General features: G+C 33.8%; 1 protein-coding gene across 3 annotated transcripts in view; it reads left to right on the forward strand.

Moving 5' to 3' along the window:
* CDH9 (cadherin 9) overlaps positions 1-27,308 on the forward strand; it is a 90,478-nt gene that overhangs the window by 32,948 nt on the left and 30,222 nt on the right. For 2 of the 3 annotated variants that reach the window (XM_021388460.1, XM_021388461.1), the window contains exon 3: positions 15,931-16,225. In XM_021388460.1, the coding sequence (XP_021244135.1) occupies positions 15,931-16,225 (295 nt within the window). Of the gene's footprint in view, positions 1-10,867; positions 11,520-12,949; positions 16,226-27,308 lie in introns of those variants that run through there. The other variant, XM_021388462.1, reaches the window with a different exon arrangement.

Here is a 27,308-nt window from a genome sequence, read left to right on the forward strand (position 1 = left end):
ATGCTGTTAAAAACAGCATGTTACTTTACTGTCCTTTAACTTAACAGTATTATATGTTTCAAAGAAAACAATATGTTGCTGACATATAACCATTCAGAAGCATAATTCACGTGAGGAAAGAATTCATTGTGAACACTCTTAGAATGGTGCATCTAGCATGTGCTACAATACAGTAAGAGTCCAACAGTCTCTGGCCTCATTCTTTTAGATATTCTATGTAGAAAGAGCTATATTGAATGCCAAAATGAAATTTCTTGGGAGATTTTTGATATTACACAGGATCTTGATTTAGAAAAATGATAGTTATGTACTGAAATCACTATACAAGCACAATACAGTGATTGCAATATTCAGTATATATATGATTCTTACTATCAGTCTTCTGTAACATTCATCATCACGATGCTGGTTATCTTCTGACTCTAAAGGAGTATGTGAACTGAAGTCCACACAAGCTCATTGTTCACTTAAAAAACTATTTTGCTTGTTGTTTAATTTGTTTAATTTCTATACTCTATGTTGGCATGTGCCACATACTCATATTCTCATGTGGGTCTAGCTCATTCAGAGGAACATTCACTCTCTTTTAACAAACTCAAGGAGAAACATTTATAACAGATCCATTCAGCTGTTGATAGCTGTTTACTTAAGAGAAATGCCACTCTATGTCCTGGTCACCTTTGTGTTGGCATAAAGTCACTTTCTTTGCAACAGATATCAGTCAAAAACTCAAAGTCAAAGTTATTATTTAAAGCAGAGATTTAAAGAACATTTTGTAAAAAGCTTTCACTTGGATTGAGAGTGATAAGCTAACAAATACAAAAGCTGGAAGAAAAGAAAAGGAGACTATGTAAAGCCATGTGGACATGTGGGATGGAACTCTCCTGTCTCTAATAGTAACTTTCAGTTGTCCTTTGAAATAACGTTTTCATTTTAATAAAAACTAGATTTTCTGAGCTTAAAAGCCTCTTGGTCTTTGGAATCTCCTTATGTAGAAAGACCTATGCAGGTGTGCCTCAGAGCTCCAGCTAGCTCAGGGATCTGCCATAGTAGCCCCAGCTTCTTATTACAACCTCTCAGGCTGCCATTTCCCAGACTTTTGGTGGGAAGAGAAATTTAGACTAGCAGTAATCTGCAGAGCTATCATTTCCTGTTATCAGGCAATTATTTACTCTGCAAAAACAGCGGGAAAGTGAAGAAAATGTATTTTGCAATATACTTTTCATGATGCTGCATATTTATTCCATGGATTACTTTACAGGAGCAATCCTGAAAAGGGGAAGTGTTTTGACTATGTTGTGATTTACTGATATCTGCCAGTCTAGTAATAAAAAGAGAGAAAAACCCATCAGAGCAAATCAATATGTGACTACTTAGAAAGGCCAATTTGACTGCATCAGATAGTGGTATTGTGAAACACCTTGTCTGTTGGAGAAAGGTCTATGAATAGTCACCTTGAAGATAAATAGAGGGGCTGTCAACAAGCAACTGTCAGAACAGCGAGGCTTTTCTTCCTGTGTGTCTGATACATCAATTCCTGTCCATTGAAGGCATCAGCACACATTTCAGTCTTTAGAAGGAGAAAAATACATTAGACAAACCAACATAATCACTGAATTTCACACTATGCTGAATATGAGTAAGAAGAGGAATCTGTGATCTCTTGTGAGCTGTAGAAATTCCTAACTGCGGTCAAATCCTCTCTGTACCTATCACCAGAGCAACACAAACACACTAGGCTAACTTCTTCTCTCTCTGTCTTGGTCAGGTAACTCATCTGAAATCTCTCTTTTCTGTTTTTACACAGCACAGGATAATAAAAAGAGTAAGAAATCATTCTCGCCTCCATAAACATGTCAGAACTTATAAATTCCTCCCTGGCTTGTTTCGCATCTCAGGGACAAGTATGCCAATTTCAATTGGAAGTCATCATACCATTTTTTTCAAATTGGGAGTGTGAGGAAATGAGTATCAGACCGACATTATTAAATGAATGATAGCTTTAACTGAAGAGAAACTGTTACTCTACTTCCACAGAAGGAACTTTAGGATAAATTACATCAATTCTCCAATGTTCAAGTTGTAGAACTTAGCAAAATCTCAAAGAGCCTTTTGGAAGGAATGGTTCAGCTAAAAGAACAAAATTTTAGCCAAACCCTGCCATAAATTATTTTCTGATACTAAAGAAGTTTAGTTAAAATTTTATTTAATGTTTACCTTATGTACTTTTTGCTTTACGTTTTCCATTTTTAAATTGTAATTGTCAATTACACTTATCCTAATGACACTTTTCCTCAGAACATGTATAGCTAAGCAGTCTCACATAGTATTACAAATAAACTCTGGGATATCATTAAAGAGGCCATAAATTAAATGATTGTTTGACAAAAAGCAGGACTGGGGAGAACTGAGTTGAATAAGATATAAGGGCACACTATTAAATGAATCATAGAATCGTAGAAATATAGAATGGCTTGGGTTGGAAGGGACCCCAAGGATCATCAAGTTCTAACTTCCCTGCCACAAGTAGAGCTACCAACCTCCAGATCTAGTACTAGACTGGGTTGCCCAGGGCCCCATCCAACCTGGTCTTGAACACCTCCAGGTACGGGACATCCACAGCCTCTCTGGGCAGCCTGTTCCATCATCTCACCACTCTCTGTAAAGAACTTCCCCCTGACATCCAAAAATGAAGGTTGCAACAAAACCAAATATTTAAAATATTTGAATTTGGGATTTAAAATATTGCTTTAACTTTTCCTAATACATAAGAATGACAAGCACAGAAAAGTTACGTGCTATACTTCTACACAAGCAGTCATAAAATAATTTTATCTAATGTAAAATTTCTAATGGTTGACATCCATTTTATGTTTTAGTTATTGCTATGTACTTGTTATTAAGATCATATATATATGCTTTCTATATATTGAGAATGAATTTCATTTTTATAAGAAAGTTATTTTTTACAACATTTATGTAGCTTAAGTGGCATTAACAGTATATCAAACTGTAAAAATGTTGCATGCATTGACAGGAGCTCTAAAAATTGTACTTTCCTTATAGTTCTTACAGGGATTCTGGAAGTAAGCATATATATATATTTTTTTAATAAACATTTGTGATGAATAAAAAAATACTAATAGGTAACAGAGCATTAAACCTTCAAATGTAACTGGGTAAGGTAGCTGACTGGTAGAACTGAATTAACAATTGTAAAGTAAAATACAGAAAGTATTTGTTTACCTTCTGTCTCTACCACAGCAGCATCTGAATATAAAATGCCTTGACTAAAGATTCTTTAAGTCATTAATTTAAAAACAACAACAACAAGAAGAACAAAAACTTGGAGGAAATTACAGGCAGGAATCTCCTAGAAGAAGCCCAGCAGAGGGCCAGAAGGATGATAAAGGTCCTGGAGCATCTCCCATATGAGGAAAAGCTGAGTAACCTGGGTCTGTTCAGCCTGGGGAAAAGAAAACTGAGAGAGGATCTGATCAATATTTGTAAATATCTAAAGGGAGGTGGGAGGCAAATAGATGAGGTCAGGCTTTTCTTGGTGGTGCATAGCGATAGGACAAGGAGCAATGGCCTAAAACTTGAACAGAGGAAGTTCTGTACTAACATGTGGAAGAACTTTATGGTAAAGGTGATGGAGCACTGGAACATGTTGCCCAGAGAGGTTGTGGAGTCTCCTTCTATGGAAATATTCAAGACTCATCTGGATGCCTAACTGTGTGACCTATTGGACTCAATGATCTCTTGAGGTCTCTTTCAACCCCTGTAATTCTGCAATTCTGTGATACTGTATGTTCTGTTTAACACAAGTGACTAGAATATATAACCATGTATATTTATCTTTAATTTTAAACATATGATATTTAGGTATAAAAAAATATAAAAAGGAATTTGGCATGCAAGCATATTTCTGTGTTTGTAGTTGCTGAAGTAATCAGAAGCAGGGATGTAAAGCAGAAAAATTTTACTTTTGCTCTAAGTTTCACAGAATATGAAAATATTTTTGTCTCTGTTCAGGCTAGTAATTTTGAAGTGGAAAAGGTAACAGCCTGATTCCCAGTTCATATATAGAACTGCGTGAACAAAGGCAAAGTGTGAATCTATCCCAGATGTAATTCTTAAGCACTTCAAAAATGCAAGTAATGGTGAGAAATAGGAATGACTTGTTCTGTTTTCATTCTATTAGAAGTACTGTGCCTAACTTTCCTTGTACTTCAACTGGCTGAATCTGGTTTAATTTCAGCATGATAAAGTTACATCAAGTAAACATACAGACTAAAATAATTTTAAGCTTTTTAAAAAGCTATGCTTTTTCTTATATTTTTCAAGATAAGAATGTTTATTTTGATGTTTTAGGTAAGCATAATAGAGAAAAAAATAAATCTTATAATGATTGTTATTGAAATTATTATTAGTAATAAGTAAATATCTTTCAACAAAACATCTCAAAGTATTTTATGTTTATGAACTAATATAGTGAAGCCAGAAATGACATAATACCTATTTTTGTGAGGAGCAAATGGCAGCAGAGTTGGAACGGTTATCTGAAGTCACAGAAGCAGACAATGACAACAGTTAAAGAATTGAATAACCATTGAACAGGCAAAAAATCAGCACATTCAGATGGCTTATTTGTTTAAAGAGAAAATCAAGGGAGAAATGATAGCACATGTCAAGGTTGAAAAACATTTGAAAAAGAAGCACTCCTGATACCTCATTCTGAATATTAGCAGAATTTCAAGTTCTATCTTAGAATCTGTCTCCATATGCTCAACACGATAATGGTCAATATTTTATTTCAGATGAAGTCATAATTAGCAAGAACATTAATTTTACATGGTGTCCTATGTACTTATCCAAAGTACCGAGTAAGTTCTAAGACAAAAATGTAATTAATCAAAGGTTATAATATTTACAGTTTGCACTGAAGGCTTTATTTCCCCAAAAAAACTTTCTTTTTTTTTCCCATAAAATTAATACAAAATTCACTCTAATATCTTCAGGTTTTTTCTCTGCTTTAACCAGATGCAAGCACTTTGACTACCCATGCTGTTAAACTAATATTAACTCATTTTTTTTGCACATCCTGATGGGTTTTGATGGATTTCTTTTTCATTAGTATTTGCTCTGAGACTCTAGAAAAGCAAAAAAAAAAAAAAAACAACCAACCAACCAACCAAAAACAACAACAACAAAAAACCAATCACCCAACCAACCAACAACAAAAAAATAATTTGAGTTCACTCTTAAATAACTCCTGCATTGTCTACTGTTTCCATATTCATCACATTTTATCTGTTACAGCTTGCAGACTCAGCAATTAAATTAAAGATACCCTTGGTGAAGTGACACTGCTGGTCTGCAGGGCTTTATGCTTGGTTTCAGCCTTATGCTTTGGCTTCTTTATGTGCTGTTCGTCTTTTGTGCATTTTTCATTAGAAGCCCCAGGCAGCTTTACCCTTGCTCTCCACTAAGCGACAGTCTTCATGCTTAATCAAACAGGTAAAATCAGCCTGTGGGTTAGGTTGAACCTGAAAGCCTGTCTCAGGCTCTTATTAAATGGTATTGCACTTACCAGGTTTTCCTGTACCAGGAAAATAATGAAGTTATTTTGATGACTGTTCCAGCCACCACCCTGACTTTGCCACTGTTACAGTGATGGCCTTCCAAAGATGATATTCTGAAATGAAATTTAAATGAACTGTAAAAGTATATAATGCAAATTTCAGTAAACATTAGATCAGTGACAAATAAGAAATAGCAAAAAACTCTTTATAAATATTGATTTCCTAACTACTGTGTTTTTTTTTTTTTTCCAGCATACTCTTCCTTTAACAATAGCTTCATGTAAGAAGCTACATTATCACAGTATATATTCAAGACTTGGTGCTTATTATGCCCCCTCTTGATTTCAGACCTTATGCTGATATATCCACCTTTAAGAATCTGCACCTCAGATTTTACAAAGACAGAGCATCTTGGAGCACTGGTGGGCAAGGGGAACTGCACTCAGACTGAGGAACACACAAGATGGATGATACCTCTACAGCATACTTTCACTGAGTGTCCTTTGATGAGTGTGAAAGTTTACATTTCCAGTACAACTTGTAGAATAGAGAAAGAGTATAATACCTTAAATTAATTTAACTTCTTCTTTTTGTGTTGTTTGGTTATCTTTGCCAAGAAATAAACATTAACAAAGGGTGATTAAAATCAAGAAAGGATCTTACCTACCTTCCACTACTGTTCATTTTAAAATTTAAATTCATATTCAAAGTTAAGGATTTTAAAGAGTTACAGTTAAACAATCATACTCTAAAACGAGTACTGAAGGTTGGACTTCTTGAGAGATGCATCCAGAGTCCTGACCACAAAATATTTAGCTTGTCAAATGCAGAACATGAACTTTGAATTTTTTTTTTTTTAAATTGTGGTTTGAAGCTTTATGGTAGATAACTGATTGTGAATCAGTAAGTATAGAACTCAAAATCATTACTCTTTCAGGTCTGAAGTGAATTCACATAAGAGTATACATTTTTAATGATAGTAAATAGCTTCAAATATTTTTAATATTTTTGGAAACAATAGATAATTGAACAGCTTAGGAAAACTGCACATTCTTGGGTTTGCTTCCTTTGAATTAGTTGGCCTACAGTCTGGTTCTGTTTTTTTGGTCTGCCAACCTGGAAGGTTGTTTACAAATTTTAGACCAAAAAAGACTCTGTGATCACATAGCTTCACATCTCAATGTCTTACTCTATTACTCTTGCATAAAGTTGTATGATATACAAACTCCCCACTACCTCCTCCCCCCCCCCCCCACACACACACGCACATATTTGTGATTAAAATTATTAAATAAATTCTTGTTATTGATGCTTTCTCCAGATCATTGTGGATGATCCACAACTGGAAAGAACAGAACTTAATCAGTGCAATTCCAGTGCAATTAGGACAAAGGATAACTAGACAAGTTCAAGGACATTAGATTAATAAAACAAAACAAGAATGAAAAAGGCACCTCTCAGTTGCATGCTCCCACTCCTCTTCCCCACGTCCCTCCAAAATCTATAATTAGACAGTTGTGGATGCTTGTGATGTCAAAAAAAAAAAAAAAAAAGAATAGCTCTATCCAGACTTACATACTCTCCCAAAGCAGCATATCTTATTGCCACTGAGACAGTGTTTTTGGCAAGACAGATCCTTGGCCTCCTCTGCTAGAATGTTTCTTATATACTTATTAGTGCAAAGTTGAGCTTAGGTCAATTAGTTCTGTTGAGGCAAAGGGTAATTCATCCATATGAAAAATTAATACTGTTTCAAGGGACAGAGATTTTATTTCTTCCTATCTCTATGCACATCTTCTGGAATTTTAAGGCTCTGAAACTGCAAGATAACACACATGCTGAAAGATTTCACCCAGAAGTTTCTGGTCAGAAAAAAAATCTATGAGAAATATATCCTGTCTTATTGTGAAGTCTTTAATATAATGATGGATTTATCAACTGCTCCAGGGATTGATTAAAGTGACAGTGTTTGATGTTGAGTTGTGATGCGATAATTTCTGATCTATGGACATAACTGATGACTATAGTTGTTAACTGTAAACCTGTATCTCATGTTCTGGAACAGAAAAATTATAGTCTTTGGCAAACTGTAGAAAAAGTTGGATTTTTTTTAATCAGGCTGAAAACCTGCATCTCAGCAGCTGATTTGGAGAATAAAGGAAGTAGAACAATTAAATTCTATGTGCTCTGAAATTCAATTAGTTGTGCAGAAGTAAGAATGCAACCACTTTTCCAGATTTGACTACAAACTACCATGTAGAGCACAAGAGATATAGAAGGTATGCAAGGGAAGGAGACACTTCAGAAAGCAGGTCTATTCCAGTACTTCAACTCCCATATATGAGGAGGAGATGTGAGTGAAGAAAATGAATTTGCCCTTATTGTTTTTATATCAGCAGCACCAAAATACTGCTAACAATTCTTCTCAACACTTCCTAAATGAAAACTAGATTTACCTCTACCCATTAAGCCAAAATCAGCACCTGCAGCTGGTGTCGGTGGTGTTTTTCACACTATCATTCTCTAGAGAATTTGTAACAATAGGCAGCTGAACACAAGAACCAGATGCTGGAAAATAGAAGATAAGAAAAGTAAATGTCATTTCCCTTGTTTAATATACAGTCACTTAGGTTACCATCACACACAAAGTCGGGTTGTTTAATTAAGAAGTTTGGGCTGATGTCACAGATTCACATCAGGTAAATACATTGCCATTTAGAACATACATTAAACTTTTGATTAAACATACATGAATAGAAAATTAAGGAAATGCAGATACTGTTTCTGCAATCTACACCAAAGAACCACTGCAGTTTTTAAGACGCCTTTAGAGTTTTTAATTAGTTAAAATGTTAATGAAAGAAGAGCTCCTCTTGGTGCTGTATCCCAGCTGCTGTAAATCTGAAATCATATAATGAGGGTACTGGTTGATATCCTACTTGTCACTAGCACTCAACGTATTTTATATGAGATTTTGGGATTGAATGGATTGCTACAAACTCTTATTTCAAGTTCACTTCTTTCATTTTTTATGTGAATTTAATTTATTTTATTTTCAATACTCATCCATCCGCTTCCTCAACTACTGTCTTCTTTCTCACCTGAATATGAATAACCTTCTTGACTTCTAGTAATATATGTGAATAAAAATCTGATGCAAATAGGCACATGGTTTTGTAAAAGTAACATACCTGAGGCTGGATTTTCCTCTTTCTTCCATCAGCCCAGAAGTTTTGGCTACAAATTGTGATTAGTAGATATCTGAGGAGCCTTAGTAACATTCTTTTCTGCCTCTTGTTAAAAAGGCTTACTGAATGACTTCACATTTTGGACACACTTGAACAAATTCTTTATCTCTTTCCATTACTTATGTTTCACATTTAAGAAGACATAAGAATGTTTGAAAGAATCTGTCAATGGTTTACGTGCGTTCAGCCCAGTTCCATGACAAATGAGATGGGGGTCCATGGGCCCACTCCCCGGGAAAAGGGAAAAAAGGTAAGGAGATGGCCCTGAGAGCAAAGAACAGCAGCAACAATCTGAGGAGAAACAAACTAATTTACTAAATAAGATATCGGAATGCAAAACAACACACTATAATACAATATAATTACAATTTAAGCTGATAAATCCAATACAGAGAGAGAGAATGTCCCAAAATCAAGGTAGGCCTTACTCTACTACCGACAATAAGACGGCTGGAGAGCAAGGTGCTGCCAAGACGAGAGACGGGCGGAAAAAGGAATGAGGTCTCGTGATCTGTGAGTTTTTATCTTTTCCCTCTGTCTGGAAATGGTAACAGAGGAGCAAAGTACCTTGGGGACTGTAGTAGTCCTTGTCTTCCGAGAACCAGGTACATTCACCATGATGTTATGATGTGGAATACCAATAACCGAAAATCATAAAACCATGACAGAATCATGTGAATTCTGACCACTGAGAACACTGCGCTTGAACATGTATGCCATGTACAGACTACTGAGGTTTCCCTATATATTTTACAGAATCAGTCTGGATACGTTGACAGCCAAAACTTATTATTTCCTAGCTGTCAAACTACTAATATAATGCTGCATTTGTAAATTTTATGGAAAAGTTTTTCAGTCTAAACTTATACATGACTTAAGGCTTTTGCTTAAGCCATAAATGAAAGCTAAACTCAAGGAAAAGGCTCTCTAGAAAAGACAAAGTTGTGACTGGCATGTGAGAATAACCTTAACTGCACTAGAAACGAAGAGGCTGAATATACAGTGCTTTGGAGGGAAAAAGTTGTCTCCATCTGAGGAATAAATTGCACATGAAATACAAAATGAACAGAGATATGTTTGGACAGCTGCGTTATGGTTCAACAAATCCTTAAACAGAAATGCATTTGGTAAAAAAATATAATATCAATATATAAATCTTGTATCAGCTTTCAGTTTCACAGGTGTAAAAAAATTGTTCTGTTATAGCTTCCAAGTTTCTTCTGGTAGCCTCGAAACAAACTAACCAGCAACATTTACACTTTACATTTTCATTGCTGTGCCTGTAGCAAAAAGAAGAGCAAAACAGCATGTAGCCCTAATGTCTGCTTGAAGACAGTGGAGGTAAGAAATCTGCAGTAATAGCCCTTTTTCTATACCATGATACCGAGGTACACTGTAAACCATCAAAAGTGCAAACCACAATGTAAACGTGGATCTACCCTCTTCTTGAGGTGTCTTTGTCCTCCATTTCTTCTCATTCCTCTCCGCAGGAGGGAACATACCATCTTTCTGAATTCTGATAAATAAATATTTGCACTCTCTTTATCCATCTTAATAGTCATCAGTTTCTCATTTTTCTTTTTTTTTTTTTTTCCTTTTTCCTCTACAATAATAGTTGTACAGAGATAAATTGCAAACATAGTGAAATCTAAATGAAGTCTGGTGATTTCTTTTTTTTCTAAATGGGAAAATGTATTCATATTACTAAATAATCTGTTAACTGTTGATTCCTCTCTTTCCCATTTATTATATGTCTGCCTAACTTGAAAAGAGTTACTTTCTGCTACAGAAGATTAGAACCAGATCAGACACATAGTTTACCTAAGACTTAGTAAACTAAAATTGCCATGACAAGAAACAATCAATAACTTTTAAATGTTAGCCTCTTCTAAGACAATTTTTTCCCCTCTGCTGTTTTTTTTTTTTAAATTCTATAACAATTTTTAAACTTGTCCATTTATAAAATTACTTTTCCCTCCTACATAGGCTTCTTTTCTATCATGTGTAGTCATAATATTTTTTGAGGATATATGGATTCCAATAATCCTGAAAGCAAGAAGTTATGTGTTATAACTCCATTTTGTTGATAAATATCGAGTGGTACACAAGGAGAACATGTAGATCAAAGGAGCAAGGTATTAATTTAGGGCAAATAAAATTGTGCTACAGATCTCTGAGATAATCTGTTGTTTTTCTACTCGTTTACTTATTGAAAATTACAGTAACATGGAGCCATTTAAATTTATGTCAAGATTTATTTTGAAAATATCATGATCTTGATTATCACATCAAACAAAAAATCAGTTTTGCAGAACTAGATAGAAAGGGTAATTTGAGATGCATATTTTTCATATGCAAATAAAGAAAAAAGATTAAGAGAGCATTTCAAAATATGCTCATATTTATAAGACATATATTGTTCCAGAAACAGCTAATTGTCATTGCCATAACCATTACCAATGTTTTTTGTCTCTGATGATCCCCAGGAGAATTTGTGTTGACAATACATTTAAGCAGCAACGGAAGACTACAGAAAAGTGAATGTGTGAAAGAATAATAAGAAATAAGATACCCAACAGAACATCTTCTAAGTTACATTCATTTCAAAATATTTCAGATGACTCTATCTTGGATATCGAATGGAACGGAGATGGTATTTGTTACCAGTGTGCTCACTATACACTGGGTAATATGTTGGATTTTATTGTTCTATTTTTTTTTCTTTTTTTTTTTTTTTTATTTCATGGTTCTCCTCTGATCTGCTAGGTCCTCATGGAGATAGTAAAATGAATAGTTTACGATATCAGCAAAGACAAGTTTGGCAAATTTATTTTCCTCTCACAAAGAGATTTTGCTTGCTAAAGTACCTCATTCCAAATAGAGAAAAAAAAAGAGATTTTGTAGAATAATAATAATAATAATAATAATAATAATAATAATAATAAATATTTAAACAGGAATGAATTTCTGCTAATAATCAATGATGGACATTTCCAGACTTGTAACTCTGGAAAATGCATAGAAAAACTAGCACTCAAAAATTACTTCAGATTAAATGTATACAGACTGTTTGAATGGCTGATCCCCTTTTACACATATAAAGAATTCAATAAAATAATAATAAAAGAAAGTATTTTGCATACTATATAGTATATATTGCATAAAGGCAATATGCTATATCAGTCAACAGGATGTAGAAAACTAACCTGTTCTTGTTTGTTCTGTTTAGTGAATAACAGAAATGATATTTTGTAAACATAAAAACATTTTTATTTGTTTATGATTTTCTGTAAGTGACATTCTGTAGTCTTTCCATTGGGCAACTGATATTTTAAAAGCCAAAAACTTACTTTTATTTTATATTACAAATGCAAAATATTCTTTAAACTCACAGAAGATTGCCATGAAGGTACAATATATATATATATACCAGTCAAAATTAAATTGCATCACATTTTTATAGCTGTATCTCACTTTACATTTATTTAATATATACAATCTTACATAGAGTTTATCTGTTTTGTAAACTTAAAATAATATTTTGTAGTCATATAAATCTATTATAGCGAAAGAGTGGTGTGATTAAGTGTTAAGTTTTACACAACTAGTATTTCATTCATATCAGATGCAGGATAATGTTTTGATTTTTTCAATTATTGTTATTATTATCTTTAATATGGAAACAGTCCCATTTTTTCACAAACTCTAATGCTACGAACTTAAATCACAGCCTAATGAAAATTTATCAAATGCTAAGTGCAAATAAAACATTCAAGGGAATTACAAATTGTTACATATGGAACAAGTGGTACTTTGCAACTGTACTTGAAGTGATATTGTTAATAGAAAGTGAGCAGTAGGATATAGAACTCTGTTGCCAGGAAATCACATTTTATTTCAAAATTTACTGTGCTTGAAAATTCTGTTTATAATCTGGTAGAAATATGAGATAAGGAGAAACCTTAAAGTATCCATCACAGTTTGATCTGCCTGACTTCTTCTTGGGTAGTTTGGAAAGACAGATAAAATAAATAAACCTATTTTCTGAGGATATACGTATAGTTAGGCAGGATGAAGGAATGACAGTGGATAGATGTGTTTGTTTTTTTTTTCCAGAATCACCATTTAATGTACAAAGATCAGTGTCTCCACTACTTACTCATCATTGCCCCATTGCAAATGGTTGCTGATCCTGGATTACCAAAAGAGTTGTTCATATGAGCAATCAAGATGAGTTTGGCAAGCTAACACTATTTACATTCACAGTCTGGATTGTTGCTACAAGAAGATTGTTGCATATGTCTTCTTTCGATATAAGAGATCAGTCTGCAGCAGATGAACAGACCCATAGATCTAGAAAGAGTTCGTAGGAATAAAAAAAGTTATAATAGCAATATTTGGATTCTTATTAAGAAAAGTGCTGTTTCTAAGGTAATTTTATATTCTCTGAAAGATTCTTTTGGTTGCAGAGATGCCTGGGAGAAGCATTTAACAGGTATTCAGGTATGAACTACATTATTATCTGTCTTAGTAAATAGTTTTTATCTCAACTCACGAGTTCTATATTGTTTCCAATTCTCTCCCTCATTCCATTTGGGGGAGTGATTGGTTGTGTTCAGCAGCTTGCTGGGTTAAACCAGAACATTACCACAATTTCAAATAAATTATATTAAAATAATATTCCAGATATAATTTCTAATGAAAATAAAATGCACTTTATATGCTTATTGTTTCTGATATAATTCCACACATACATTGCATTTCTATTTAAACATATAATTTAGTTTTCTGTTCTAAATAATAATGCAATACAAAAACCTCATTTCACTCTCTGCTCTGTTTTTTTTTTTTTTTCATTTCTTCATTCAGGACTGTGTAATATTTTGTTTCAGTAATGGTTGCTTATTTTGAAAAGTGAAAAACTTCCAGTGTCTCCGAACAAATTACATTCCTCCCCTGCACAGCAGTCTGAGAATTCAAGACCAAGGCTCCTGATTGTTAAGTCCCTTCCCGTGCAGTTTGCGAGGCAGACTGCTATGGAGATAATAGCTCTAGGGCAGAGTCTAGTTTAATTTGTATAACAAGTCATGGAAATTTATATCAATAACTGTGTAACTTAATGTAAGTAACATTAAGAAAGGATGTAAGCTCCACTGAGGTCACAACCTCAGTAACACTATCCTCAGACCTCATGTTGCCTTCTCCATCTGACACTACCATTGGGTGATTTTCATTCTGCTGCTCCATGGGATTGCTCTCTGAGTCCCCATCCTCAGCTCTTGTTGGCATATTTTGAGAAGATTTTACCTCAAGAAAATAAACGAAAGCTATACGCCACAAAGTGAGGAACATCTCAAGAAAAAATGTGCAGTGTTTCCTAGTGCACAAAAATTGTGCTGTGTGGCACAAGACAATATTATCTGATCAAAAGAAATACGCTGTATTTTGCACTAGGTATACAAATATATCTACTTGGATTTGTTTCTTTGCCCTGGAAATAAGAGCAGGTTTCATAATCAAATGCTTTTAATGAAGTTTGTTTGTTAATTACATAATACTCCACCTTCTGTATTAAGATGCAGTCTTTAAATTTATTTTTCCTCAATTATCCTTAAAACTGGCAAATTGCCACTGAGGATTTTTTTTTTGAGTGTTATATGCATATTGTATTAAAGTCTTTCAACAGGTTGTATTTAATCCTTGAGAATTTTCATAGAGATTTATTACAGAGGTACACCTAATACAGTAAGTGCTAAAGTTGTTCGGATAGTCGTATCATCCATTCTTTCCTCTAGAAGAATATGAGAATAATCAGCTCACATATGGTGAATAGCGTTAGGTTACAGCATAAAATTGGTGGAAAAAAATCAAAGTGAAGGAATTTAACAAAATCCTCCACAATCACCCTTCATACAGGTGTAGTAAAGGAAAGATGCAGTGGTTCAGCTACGAAACACAGAGATAAACATAGACTGAAATAGATAATAAGGAAAAAAAATGGCATAAAATAACTTTTTGGGCTTTACTGACAATCTACAGTAAAGCCTTTACTGATACGGAACAATGTATTTTTAGATGGGTTACATAATATATTGTTCTACTCAGAGAAAGGAAAAAAGAGCTGGATTAAGATTTTTTCTATCCATATTTGAAAAACATTAAGGTTACTGAGCTGTGGTCAGATGTGACTGTAAACATATATCTGAGGAAAATGTACTGCAGATGATTTTAAAAAAAGCAACTGTATGCCCCTGTAAATGAAATTATAGGAGTAGAATTCAAGAAAAGAGCATTGTATCAGAATTTTTAAAATCTGAGACAGCTTCAAGGGCTTGCTTTGGCTGTTGTTTTTAAGCACTTTTTCACAATAGCATTGTACAGCAAGTAATCAGTCCCTGAAAGTTCACACGTATACGGTTTTGAACTCTTACGGAGAAGTGTAGTAAGAAAAAAACTGTAAAATCCTACTCGATGCTTTGAAAATTTACCTCCTAGTGTTCTTGAGAATTATTTCACCCATGTGGAGAGGATTAGAAGGAAGGTAGTAATTAACTGAGTCAAGATCTTTAAAAAAAAAAAAGTTAGAAACACAAGTTCCTTAAATCAAAACACTTATAGGTGATCTGGGGAAGTTCAAAAGCTGTAATCCTTAAAATCCATTTCTTGTTGTTACAAGATACTAATGCAAGAGTGCATTATCAACAGTCAGTAAATGGGAAAACAAGATTTATTCTCCAAATAGAAACTTGGGAGTTTTACACTCCCTGACATCTTTTAAAGCTTCAATAAGGAGACTTCTGTCAGTTTCTTGACAGACCATTGAAAGAAGTGTTATCTTTTGTTTTAAGGTGGCAATTTTGAACACTACCATATCATCTTCTGTGTTCCTTTGTGTCTTTACAAATTTGTTTAGAACTATTTTTTTGTGTATGACTGAGTCTCAAATTTGTAGTTTTTCCAACAGTGAAACAGAAGATAACCACAGCTGACCCCAATTACAATCAAGATTGTACAGACTTTTTCATATATGCTGAATGAGTTGGCCTGTAATAACAAAACATATATTTATAGAATTCTTCTTTTCTACCTCCCTGAAGCTACACACTGACCAAGATAAAGGAGATGGAAATTTAAAATACATATTAACAGGAGATGGGGCTGGCAGTCTGTTCATTATAGATGAAAATACAGGAGATATTCATGCCGCAAAGAAATTGGACAGAGAAGAAAAATCCCTGTATGTGCTACGTGCCAAGGCTATAGACAGAAAGTCTGGAAGACAAGTGGAGCCAGAGTCTGAATTTATCATTAAAATCCACGATATCAATGACAATGAACCAAAATTCACCAAGGATCTGTACACCGCCAGCATTCCGGAGATGTCTGGAGTTGGTAGGTAAAAACTTATCCTTATGTAGAATCCAAACATGTTTGGGTTGATTTGGAACTTGCAAGTAATTTCTTACCTGAGACATTTAGTTTCTGTGAACATCCGAGGAAAAAATTCTTTTGTCAATTATGTAACATAGATGATTGATTCATGCTTTTATTTATTTGTTTAATCTTCATCCACTTTTAAATCCTTTTTCCACATTATCAGCTACTCTTTTGCTCTTTTAAACCCACTGGACCTGTAAGGAATGTAAGATATACAATTTTCTTATCAGTTACTAAGCAGTTTTGTCACAGCTGAGAATGTCATTTCTATAAAATACATTTTCTTGATATTTACAAAGTGTAATCTAACAAACCTTTCTGTAGCTTTAGCCATGAACCACTTTTAGCAAGTAAGTATACAAATCAATTAATATATCAAAATGATGCAAAATATCTTGCCAAAATACTGAAGGATTTGGTTTTGGATTGTTGCTTTTATATCTTTGTAACCAACATTATTATGATTATCATTATTTTATTTCATTATTTTTTTTCTAGGATACCAAATATATGAACACCTTTCCCAAATAAATAACATCTTTGGTTTAATAAATATTTTTTCTTAAGAAATAACAAGCTTAAAGCAATTCACTGATGTGGAATGTGATTGGTAGTTGGGTGAGAAATATAGCCCCAAGTAAAATAAATCTTTGAGCTTTGTAGAAATAATAACATTATAGATAGTATTCACAAGAACACATTAATTAGAGGTAATCATGATCATCTATGTATTTTAATTGTTTACAGAAGAGACAGTCTCTCTGATAAGATGAGTAAGTATAAAATACATCGGACTATGGGGAACAAATAAGAAAGTAATTCTCAAGAGTTATTTACTTATCATGGATTAGTGTAATGGTTTCCAAAACTGGCCCTGGATTATGCCTTTCTGAGACAGAAAAAAAAAGTACCTAGGAATATTTGTGACCAATATATATCTTTGCAAAATGATTTCCTGAAGTTAATAATTATCACTGAGTATAATTGGCCTTCTATGATGGGCGGCATTGGTGGACAAAGGAAAGGCAACAGATATAATCTACTTGGACTTGTGCAAGGCTTTATGACATGGTCCCACATCACAGCCTTATCTCTACATTGGAGACATGAATTTGAAGTGTGGACTATTCAGTGAATAAGGAATTTGTTGGAAGGACATAGCTAGAGGGTTGTGGTCAATGGTTGTATATACAGGTGGAGGCCAGTAATGAGCGGTGTCCCCCAGAAATCTGTCCTTATTAGGACCAAAACACTTAAACATCTTTATGAATGACATAGATGATGGGATTGAGTGCATCCTCATCAAGTTTGCTGATGACACCAAGATGAGTAGTACATTTTATATAATAGAAAAAAGCATGTTATCCAGAACGACCTTGATAAACTTGAAAGGTGGGCCCTTGTGAACCTAATGAGGTTCAACATCCTTATCTCTAAATTGTGTGCAAGGTTTTGCACCTGGGTTAGGGTAATCCTAGATACGTGTACAGACTGGGAGAACTCATTGAGAGCAGCTACGTGGAGAAAGACCTGGAAGTCCTGGTAGATGAAAACCTTAATATGAGCCAATAGTATTCGCTTGCAGCTTGGAAGGCCAATGGTATCCTGGGCAGCATCAAAAGAAGGGTGACCAGAGGGGCGAAGGAGGTGATTGTCTCCCTCTCCTCTGCCTTTGTGGAGTCCCAGGTGGAGTACTGTGTCCAAGTCTGGGCCCCCAGCAGAAGAAAGACATGGAGCTTTTGGAGAGGATGCAGAGGAGGACCACGAAGATGATCAGAGGGCTGGAGCACCTCTCCTGTGAAGAAAGATTGAGGGAGCTGGGCTTATTCAGTCTTGAGAAGAGAAGGCTGTGGGGAGACTTCATTATGGCTTTCCAATACTTAAAGGGAGATTATAAACAGGAAAAAAAAAATCAGCTTTTTACACAGAAGATAGTGATAGGACAAAGGGAATGGTTTTAAACGAAAGGCAGAGAAATTTAGATTAGATGTCAGAGGGAAGTTTTTCAGAGAGGGTAGTGAGATGCTGAAATAGGCTGCACAGAGAGATGGTGGATACACATCCCTGGAGGTTTTCAAGACTGGCTTGAATGGAGCCCTGGGCAATCTGATCTAGTACTTGATCTAGAGGCTGTCAACCCTGCCTTCAGCAAAGGTTTTGAACTTGATGATCCTTGAGGACCCTTCCAGATCAAACCATTTTACATTTCTGTGATTCTATGATAATGTAACCCAACACTTTTATAATAATGAGAATTGAATTCTTACACTACTACATGTAATGTGAAGAGTCCTAAAATAGTTCTTTTAGAGATGCATGCAAATGGAAAACTCTTTTCCTATTCAGAATTATCTTTCCTGATAACTTGTGAAGGAAAAGTGTCATCAGTGGATATGTTATATTTAACTTGAAATATTTTTTTAAAGTAAGGTACTATATTGGAATAGATAAGGTAAAAAACATTATGCCCATGTTTAATCTTAATGCTTAGTCCAGTCTCCCAAGAATCAATGGAAAAGCATAAAAATAATAGAAAGATATAGGACCTAGTGCCTTGGAACTGCCTGTGAAATTTTAAGTCTATGATATGTCTATAAACGATAATGAAGAAGATAATATATAATTATGTACTTTAAACTGAGGAATTGTCAATAAAAAGCTGCAGTAAAGGGCTTTACTGTGAAGACAGCATTACAGAAAAAGGTTTTAAGCAGTAAAATCAAAGTCCTTTAGCTTTCAGTGTGGAGGCAAAAAAAAAAAAAAAAAAGAAATGTGAATTGCTTTTTGCTCTGTTTTGATGATATTTGCAGTTGGAACTATAAATTTACACCAGAATGTCAATTTTTAGCATTTGAATTTGAGAGAGTAAAAGTAATTTCATAATTTATCAAAGCAGCAGAGAAGAAGGCCCCAAATCCAGATCAGTGAATTCAAGGAGCAGAAATTTTGTATTTCTGCAGTCAGTCATAAAAATGTTAATTAAACAGCATGATGTACATTAAGGTAGATAAGAAATACAAAAAGGTATTCTTCCTTGGAGTCCCTTTGCCCCATTCCTCCAGATGAGGAAGCAGATGCCATGAATGGAGTAAATGACCTGGGAGGAAGAAGGTAAAATTCTTCTCCTAAGGGTAATGCAATTTGCAAGTGAGCAAATGGTACTCAAATAAACTTCTCCATAAAACACACAACAGAAAACATAAAATACAGAATGAATTGATGTAGTTCTTGAACTAACTGGATAAGAAAAACGTAAATTAGTATAAGCCAGGAAAATGCACTGAGTGGTGCACAAAATAAAATGCAGGGGAAAGAAAGAAAAGGAGAAAGTAACAAAAATTGGACTTAAAATTAATGCAGGTTAGCAATGGGCAGTGTAAATGTCTCTTGGTTCAAAAGTTCCAGAGTTGGTAAGACATCCATTAAAAAAATGTCCAATGCATTATGATATCTAAGCAGTTATAATTCCTCTTAATGCAATAGAAAAGATTTAATGAACAACTACTTACTTTTCTTTTGTCTGGATATGCAGTCCAAATGATTTCTTTCCATAGTGCTTATTGCAGAATATCAGAAATTTACAGAATTTTCAATTGTCAGTTATGCAGGCAAATTGCTTACACCTCTGCACTTAATCTCTTCAGTGTTCTTGTCATATACTGCTGTTAGTAAATGAGATAGGTGTCCAATAGCTAAATTTGGTATGGAAGCACGTTCCGAACTGCAGACACATAAGTTTTCTTATTTAATTATTTAAGTTTGTCTTGTGTTATTTCATAAAACAAGTTAATATATTCATTAGTTTCACAAAAACAAGATCCCATTTGTTTTAAGTTTTTGTTGTTTTTTATGATTTAATAAAAAATACTTAAAAATAAAAGTTTTGTTACTTATGTAGATTAAAAATATTACATAATTTATATGTGGCCCAAGACAATTCCTCTTTACTCAGTGCACTCCAGGCAAGCCGAAAGGTTGGACACCCATGTTTTTGAGTAAAGAATTAAGTGACTCTTTAAGACCCTCTATAACAAATGAAGAGAATAAGAGCTGTAAAATAAAAACAAGAATCCCTAGCAGAGAACACAGAATGAAAACGTCAGTGTAGTACTGTATTACATGCAATAAATACTCGGGACTCTTATTTTTTATAAGTATGTACAGACGGATCCTTGCATGCCTAACCAAATGTTTTTTGTTTTTTTGTTTTTTGTTTTTGTTTTTTTTTTTTTTTCTGACTGGAAAGAACTACAGAAATACACTATACCACTTTTAAGAAACAAATGCATTCACAATGATGAGGTAAAAAATTTCTGGGAAGTTTTCAGTTTCTTACTATTGTTGACTTCTTTCTATCAATTTTGTGTCTTAAATCTAAAGATTTTTTAAATATAAATATTAAATCTATCTTTTGCAAAGTTAACCACAATTACTGCAGATATTTATGAACGCTCAGGAAATTGTCACTGTGATTGAGAAGTTGAACTGAAATCACCACTAACTATTTTCTGTATGCTTATGTATCTGTTATTCAAATTCTATGTCATACTACATACTTCTCACTGTGTTACTGACTGTTTCTCGGAATAGCTAGATGTAGAGCACACAAGGGAAAAAGATAAGCCAACACCTCTGACAGAATGTGTGATTTTCAGTACCAGTAGGCAAAACTCACTCATGTTTAATTTGTTTGATAGAATGAAGAGTGAGAATGTAACATGGATTTTCAGCATAGCCTATCCAAGCCCAGAAGGGATGAATGCTTATTTGTGCATTAGTTTATGCTGATCCTATGCTGCAGTATCTGCACTGCAGCCATCAAGCTGTATGTAAATTGACTTGGCTATGCTTATATCTGATCCAATCACATCCCCAGCAGCATTATGGGTATAGCTAAAATGCTGTGTAGCAGTTAGTTCTAGGAGCAATCAAAACTAGTGAAGTGAGCTCACTGCAGTTTAATTTCAGATAGCTTTTATGGAAATGATCGTGCTAAATGCTCACAGTGATATTAACTTAAAAAACTAAATTAGAAAGTTTAAGAGATTCTAAAACTCAGTAACATGGAATTTCTTATTAAAGTCAGCTACTGTACTGAAGAACTGCTGGTTAATAACTGCTGTAGCCATGTTTGTAAATAGAATAGTTAAAGAATTACAGAATGTTGAGATTTATGTCAGATGAGGTAAATTGATTTCATGAAAAATAGTTTCAAAATGAGAAAAAAATTCTCTAGACAGAACAGTAAATATTAATCAAATAAAATACAGAAAATAGAGGAAAACAAGATGTTCACACAAGATTTTCAACATATAAAATTAATGTAATGCCAAAACTGTAAGATGAAATCTTGGTCACAGTGAAGAGCAGGTGGATTTTCTGAGAACATAAGTACATTTTATATGTCTGGAGAATAATATTTTCATTCCCTCTTTATGTAAAAGGAAAAGTACATCTCTGATCATAATTGAAATATATTCATTTCAACTTTGAGGCTTTCATCAGAGACAATTTATGAAGAGTCAAACACATGTAAAACCAGTTCAAAATTTGATCTAAGTATTTGTCTGAATAAAATGTGATTGCCTAAACAAATGACCAAATATCACAAAAAAAAAAAAAACCCAACTAAAAATAAATAAATAAAACAACCCCCACACACTTCACTATGACAGCCACTTTTCTCAGGAAATAAAAAATGTTCTTAAGAAATTCTTAAAGAGGTAAGATAGCAGTGTGATGTTCTGTGGATTTAAATCCCTTTTGACTCCTGGGTCAATATTATTATGGTATCCTGCACCTGCCCTGATAATTTTAATTAGTAAGGCTTACAATTTTTTCTCATTAGAAGTCTTTAACTTGTGGCTGATGAGTATTTTCTAAAACATCTTTATGTTTCAGTTGACCCTATTAAGGGAAGGGAGAATGACTAATTTATTTTAGCATTCATTTCTTCATACTTAACTCCATTGCTATTTTCTGGATTTTATAGATCTAAGGAAAGTCACTTCCTCATTCAGAATTTCTAAATGATAAGAGTTGTATAATCTGTAAGGAGGGAGGGCCACATTTTAAATGGTTAAACATAAAATTGAACATTTTCCCGTGAAATTATGTTTATTGCAGTGCTGGTTAGCTAAGTTTTGTAGAGGGATATTATACATGAAATAGAGTTATGACCATTTTAGACTCAGGCATACAGGATTATAGCTTGCCTATGCATGCCTTGCATTTAACAGCTACTCTAAATTAAAGATACTTGTATAATATATAAATGCAAAGAGAAAGAGAAAAAGATCAAAATGAAGTAAAGCTCATGGGATCATACTGTCATTTTTACTACTGTACTCTGTATACTGCAACATCTGTTACACAATAATCGTGTTAGAAATTCCAGTATTGTTGTTCACCCTTTCTGTATTATCTCTTGATAATATTAAGTATCACAACTACCAGTGGATTTCAATAGGACTACATTTTGATATTTAGTTTAATTATATTTCTTTTTCAGTATCATATAATCATAAAATCACATTTCTCACAGTTTGCTATTTCATATTGGAATATCTTACAAGACCAGCTGGGGCTTATAGTTCATTAAAAAAAACAAAACAAAAAACTAACAACAACAAAAAACCTGAACAAAATACAGTAAACTTCATGTTTTTATTTTAGAATTTGCTTATGTTAGTAAGCATTAATCTACAGATTTGTATAAATGGAGGCACTTTCCATCTTCCATTTTTCAGCAGGAAACAATTATATTTTCTCTTCTGCATCTTTTCCCTGATTTCAGATGCTTATAAGTAAGTGTGTGGATGACTGTCTTGATTTTGCTGTAAGCTGACTAAAACTATTTTGCTAACCTGCAATATTAAGTACTTGCTTACATGTTGTACTAATTTACATACTTATTGTTTATTTTAAGAAACATTTATTTCATATTTTCCTCTTTCTTTCGTTGAAAGGGATATTTTTCCTTGTAAGTATATATATAAGAAGTAATAAAGGTCAATTTTAGAAGGATAGAATGGAATATGAGAATTGTTGGGATATATATACATATATATACAGAGGTAAAGAGAAAACTGAAATAAAATCTTCTATAAATTTTGGAAAATTTCCTTGTAAGTCATCAGAGAAATCATAGTTCCCTTACAGTTTATGTAGAATGCATTAATGTTGCACTTGAAAGAATTGAGAAGTGTTGCATATTCAGAAAAATGAGGGACAAAAATCAGTGTTAATACGATTCAAATCAGTGTCTCTGAAGAATTTTAATCATTCACAAGCTTAATATGTACAAAACATTTTCACATTACAGATAAGCACGTCTCAAGATACAACCAAAAGAAGCAACTCTTCTACTGTCTCTCTGCTCCTAGTTTTCTTGACTTATGCCTTATCTGCTCTCTAAACTAAAAAAAAAATAAAATTTAAGGAGATGATCATCACAAAAAAAAAAAAAAAAAAAAATTCAGCCTCAGTACTAGTTTCAGTAGTTTTATTCCCCAGATCAGATTACATAAAGTTAGATTTGTGCCAGAAACTATGCTGATGAAGTGACAGGAGAGTGCAAACTCAAAGTAGAGCAGGAAAAACAGGAGAGTCTGCTTCATAGATAAACTCAAAATTTATTGATCTATTCCATTTTCGTCAGTTACCATATCCTTAGATCTTCTTAACATGTTTTTGTTGTTTTTTTATTTTATTGTGATTCCTTGTGATACTACAGCTCTGAGGGAATGCAAAGGGAAAACCAAAGCCATTATAAACTCCCTACAAGCAATAACTCTGTCTTAGTGCTAGAAATGGGGCTTTTGTAGAACTGCTGTCAGAAAGGAAAGGTAACTGGCTCTTGCTGTAAACATAGTGAAGTACAGATACTTTTCATGTATGTTTTCTGTGAGAACTGAGCTGCTGCCAACTCACTGTGAATTCTCTGACCTTCCCTAAGCTCCCATAAACATCTACCTGCTCACCCTTAATGGTCTAAACTATTTCTCATAGGAAGAGATAAGATGCAGGTGGTTCTGATGCAGCAATTAATAGGATAGCCAAATTTTAAAGCACTGCATAGGGCTCAAGGTTTTCTAAACTGCCTGGCCTAAACTTAGAAGATGCAATGAAAACTTTAATCTCTGTGTGTCTCAATTTCCCACCAATCAATGGAAGACTACATATGTTCATCTACTGCAACATTGAACATTTCTGAGTGACAGCCTTTTCACCAAAGGGAATTTTCAGTCCTGGGCTAAGCTAAATGTGGTTTCCTTTTATCTCTATTTGAAATTTTTCAGTACAATACTATTCGCCTGGCTACTTTATTGCAACCATTTTATTATTTCCCATTATCTATGTACATAAAAAAATAAAATTAGAAGAAGCTCTAGATTAGAGATTGAAATTAGTGTTAAAATTGCTTGCATCATGCTTACACTAAAAATTATTTGATGTGTCCATTTTACTTCCATTTACTTCTGTAGTAATCTCTGAAAAAAAGCCTAACGGGCCTGAATCCTTGACATCAGCACTTCTCAAACTGCAGCACAGTACAGTGGCTAATGTTCTGCATAGCTAGAAATATTTTCTGTTAGATAGGATGTTAAACTAAGATCCTTTCATCTATCATGGCCCCACAACTAAAAAGTAGAAATCTCAATGACATTCTGAAAATATAAAGAAGCAACCACGCTACTTCAGCCAGTATACGCATCTTTTGATACAAGCATATATCTTTTATACAACATTTGATACTAAAATGAATTACTATTCGCAGCCACGTGCAATTTGTTTTCAGTTACAGTAAATACCAAATCCTACACATTATGCCAGTTTCCAGGCACCAAATTTTCTCACTTATCAGCTGTTACATGCGCAGATAATTTTGCTTCTTTTAAGACAGGCTGCAATATAACAGATGCAATGAGACCCTATTTACATGACCACATTGGAGCTTGCAGCAACCAAGCTTCTTGTGCTAAGGACTGGCATAACTAGGACTAATTAACATGGCTAAGATTAGGAGCACCTATGCCTCTATCAGAAGGAACACGTTAAATAGAACATAGGTGTGAACAACTTTTATTCAAACTAAAATACAGAAAACATTAAAATAAGCAAGTTAAGAATAGAAAGTAATCTGTTGACTAAACGTTGGTTTCTTTAAGTTCAAGTGACAGCATTAATACTTCCTTTTACATCACACAAATTCACAGGTTTTCTTGTTTTCTTACACCACACAGTTAAGCTAATTTTGTAATCTTATGTATCTGAAAAAAAAACCTTCCTTTAAATGATTTATGAGAATGGGATTTCTCAAATTGACCCAGAGATCTAAGTCATGAATTGGAGTTGAATAGATCATTGTTAAATTAGCTTGAGAATTGTCTATATGTACCATTAAACAAATTTACAAATTGTATTTTGAAGTATTATTTCATTTTTTATTCTTTTAAAGCACAAGGGTAAACCTCAGGGATGTTCACTCAGTCTAATCTCCTGAACACAGAAGCTTTCAATCCCTTTTAGAAGCAAAGGCAGCTTTCTGTATGCTTGAATATACATTTCAGTTGCTAATGTTTTTCAGCTGAGTGTAAAATGTCAGGCTTAGTTTTTGAAATAATGCTAACACATGACTATCTTTTGAAAGTAAAACACAAAGATAGTTGTTCTTTTTTTCCAAGAGACTTCTTGAGAACTGTTAAATATTTCCTGAATGTGTAATACTCCACAACCTCTCTGGGCAGCTTGTTTCAGTGCTCTGTCACCCTTAAAGTAAATAAGTTTTTTCTCATATTCAGATGGAGATTTCTGTGTTCCAGTTTGTGCCCAACTACTCCTTGTCCTGTTGACTGACACCACTGAAAAAAGCAGAAAACTTCTGCATGTGAATCATTTGGCAGACATTTTAGCTCATTTGAATATAAATGAAATGTCTGCAAATAATAACATTAAAATCTTGTGTCTTAGAATCTCCTAAAATTTTACTTTAATTTTGAGGGTTTTTATCTACACATAGACACACACACACACATACACATTGTATTTAGATCTATATTCACCTACATAGAATCATGCAGATTCTAGAACTGTTTTGCTTTTGTCTAACAGCAGTACTAATGTAACTAACAAAAACAAAAACAAACAAAAAATATATAACTAAGATAACCTTGGAATTTGTTTCATTGTCTCTGCTTTAGACTCTATTTTTCTTGAAACTGCAGCTCCGCTGTCATTTCCACAGACACCCATAGTATCTAAACACAACAGAATCAAGAGGCTTTCATTTATCACGTATTAAACTGATGTAAATTTGAGTTTATTAATAATTTCTTAATTTCATAGAAAATTCTAATTTTCCACAGATATCTTAATGTTTAAAGAGGCAGACTTTAAACACCTAAGCATGAGTTCACACAGAGAATGAAAACATTAGCAAACTAATAAATATGAGGTCAGCTGACTGTCTTGATAATAATGCACTACATTCATAGTCAACATAGAGATTAACACTCAGTTTCTGATCACATCTGTCTGTGGAGCTGGCAAAGGCAAGAAACTCTGTTATGATTTTCATTTACTTTTATTGCAGAAGAATTTTGAAGGTACACAAGAGATTCTATTCCATTAAATAGAAATCTACAGTAAAGAAACTGCAAAATCTAATAAAGAGATACAAAAGCCAAGCTCAAAATGAGAGAGGAAATGAAAGACAAGTACAGGAAGCTAAATAGACCCCTCCTCAAAAGTCAAACATCTGTCTGCACTACAGTGTAACATATAGAACTGTAATAGGCTTATACATCAGAAACTCAAAATTTAGTCCTAAAAAGTGACAAATCATAGAATCATAGAATTGCTCAGCTTGGAAAAGACCTTCAAGATCATCAAACCCAAGCACAGCCTAACCATTACTACCCTAACTCTAGCAACCCACCACTAGATCATACCCCTGAGCATTACATCCAAATGGTTTTTAAACACATTCAGGGATGGGGACTCAATCACCTTCCTGGGGAGCATATTCCAGTGCTTA

This window comes from Numida meleagris, chromosome 2 (assembly GCF_002078875.1).
Source record: "Numida meleagris isolate 19003 breed g44 Domestic line chromosome 2, NumMel1.0, whole genome shotgun sequence".
NCBI lineage: Eukaryota > Metazoa > Chordata > Aves > Galliformes > Numididae > Numida > Numida meleagris.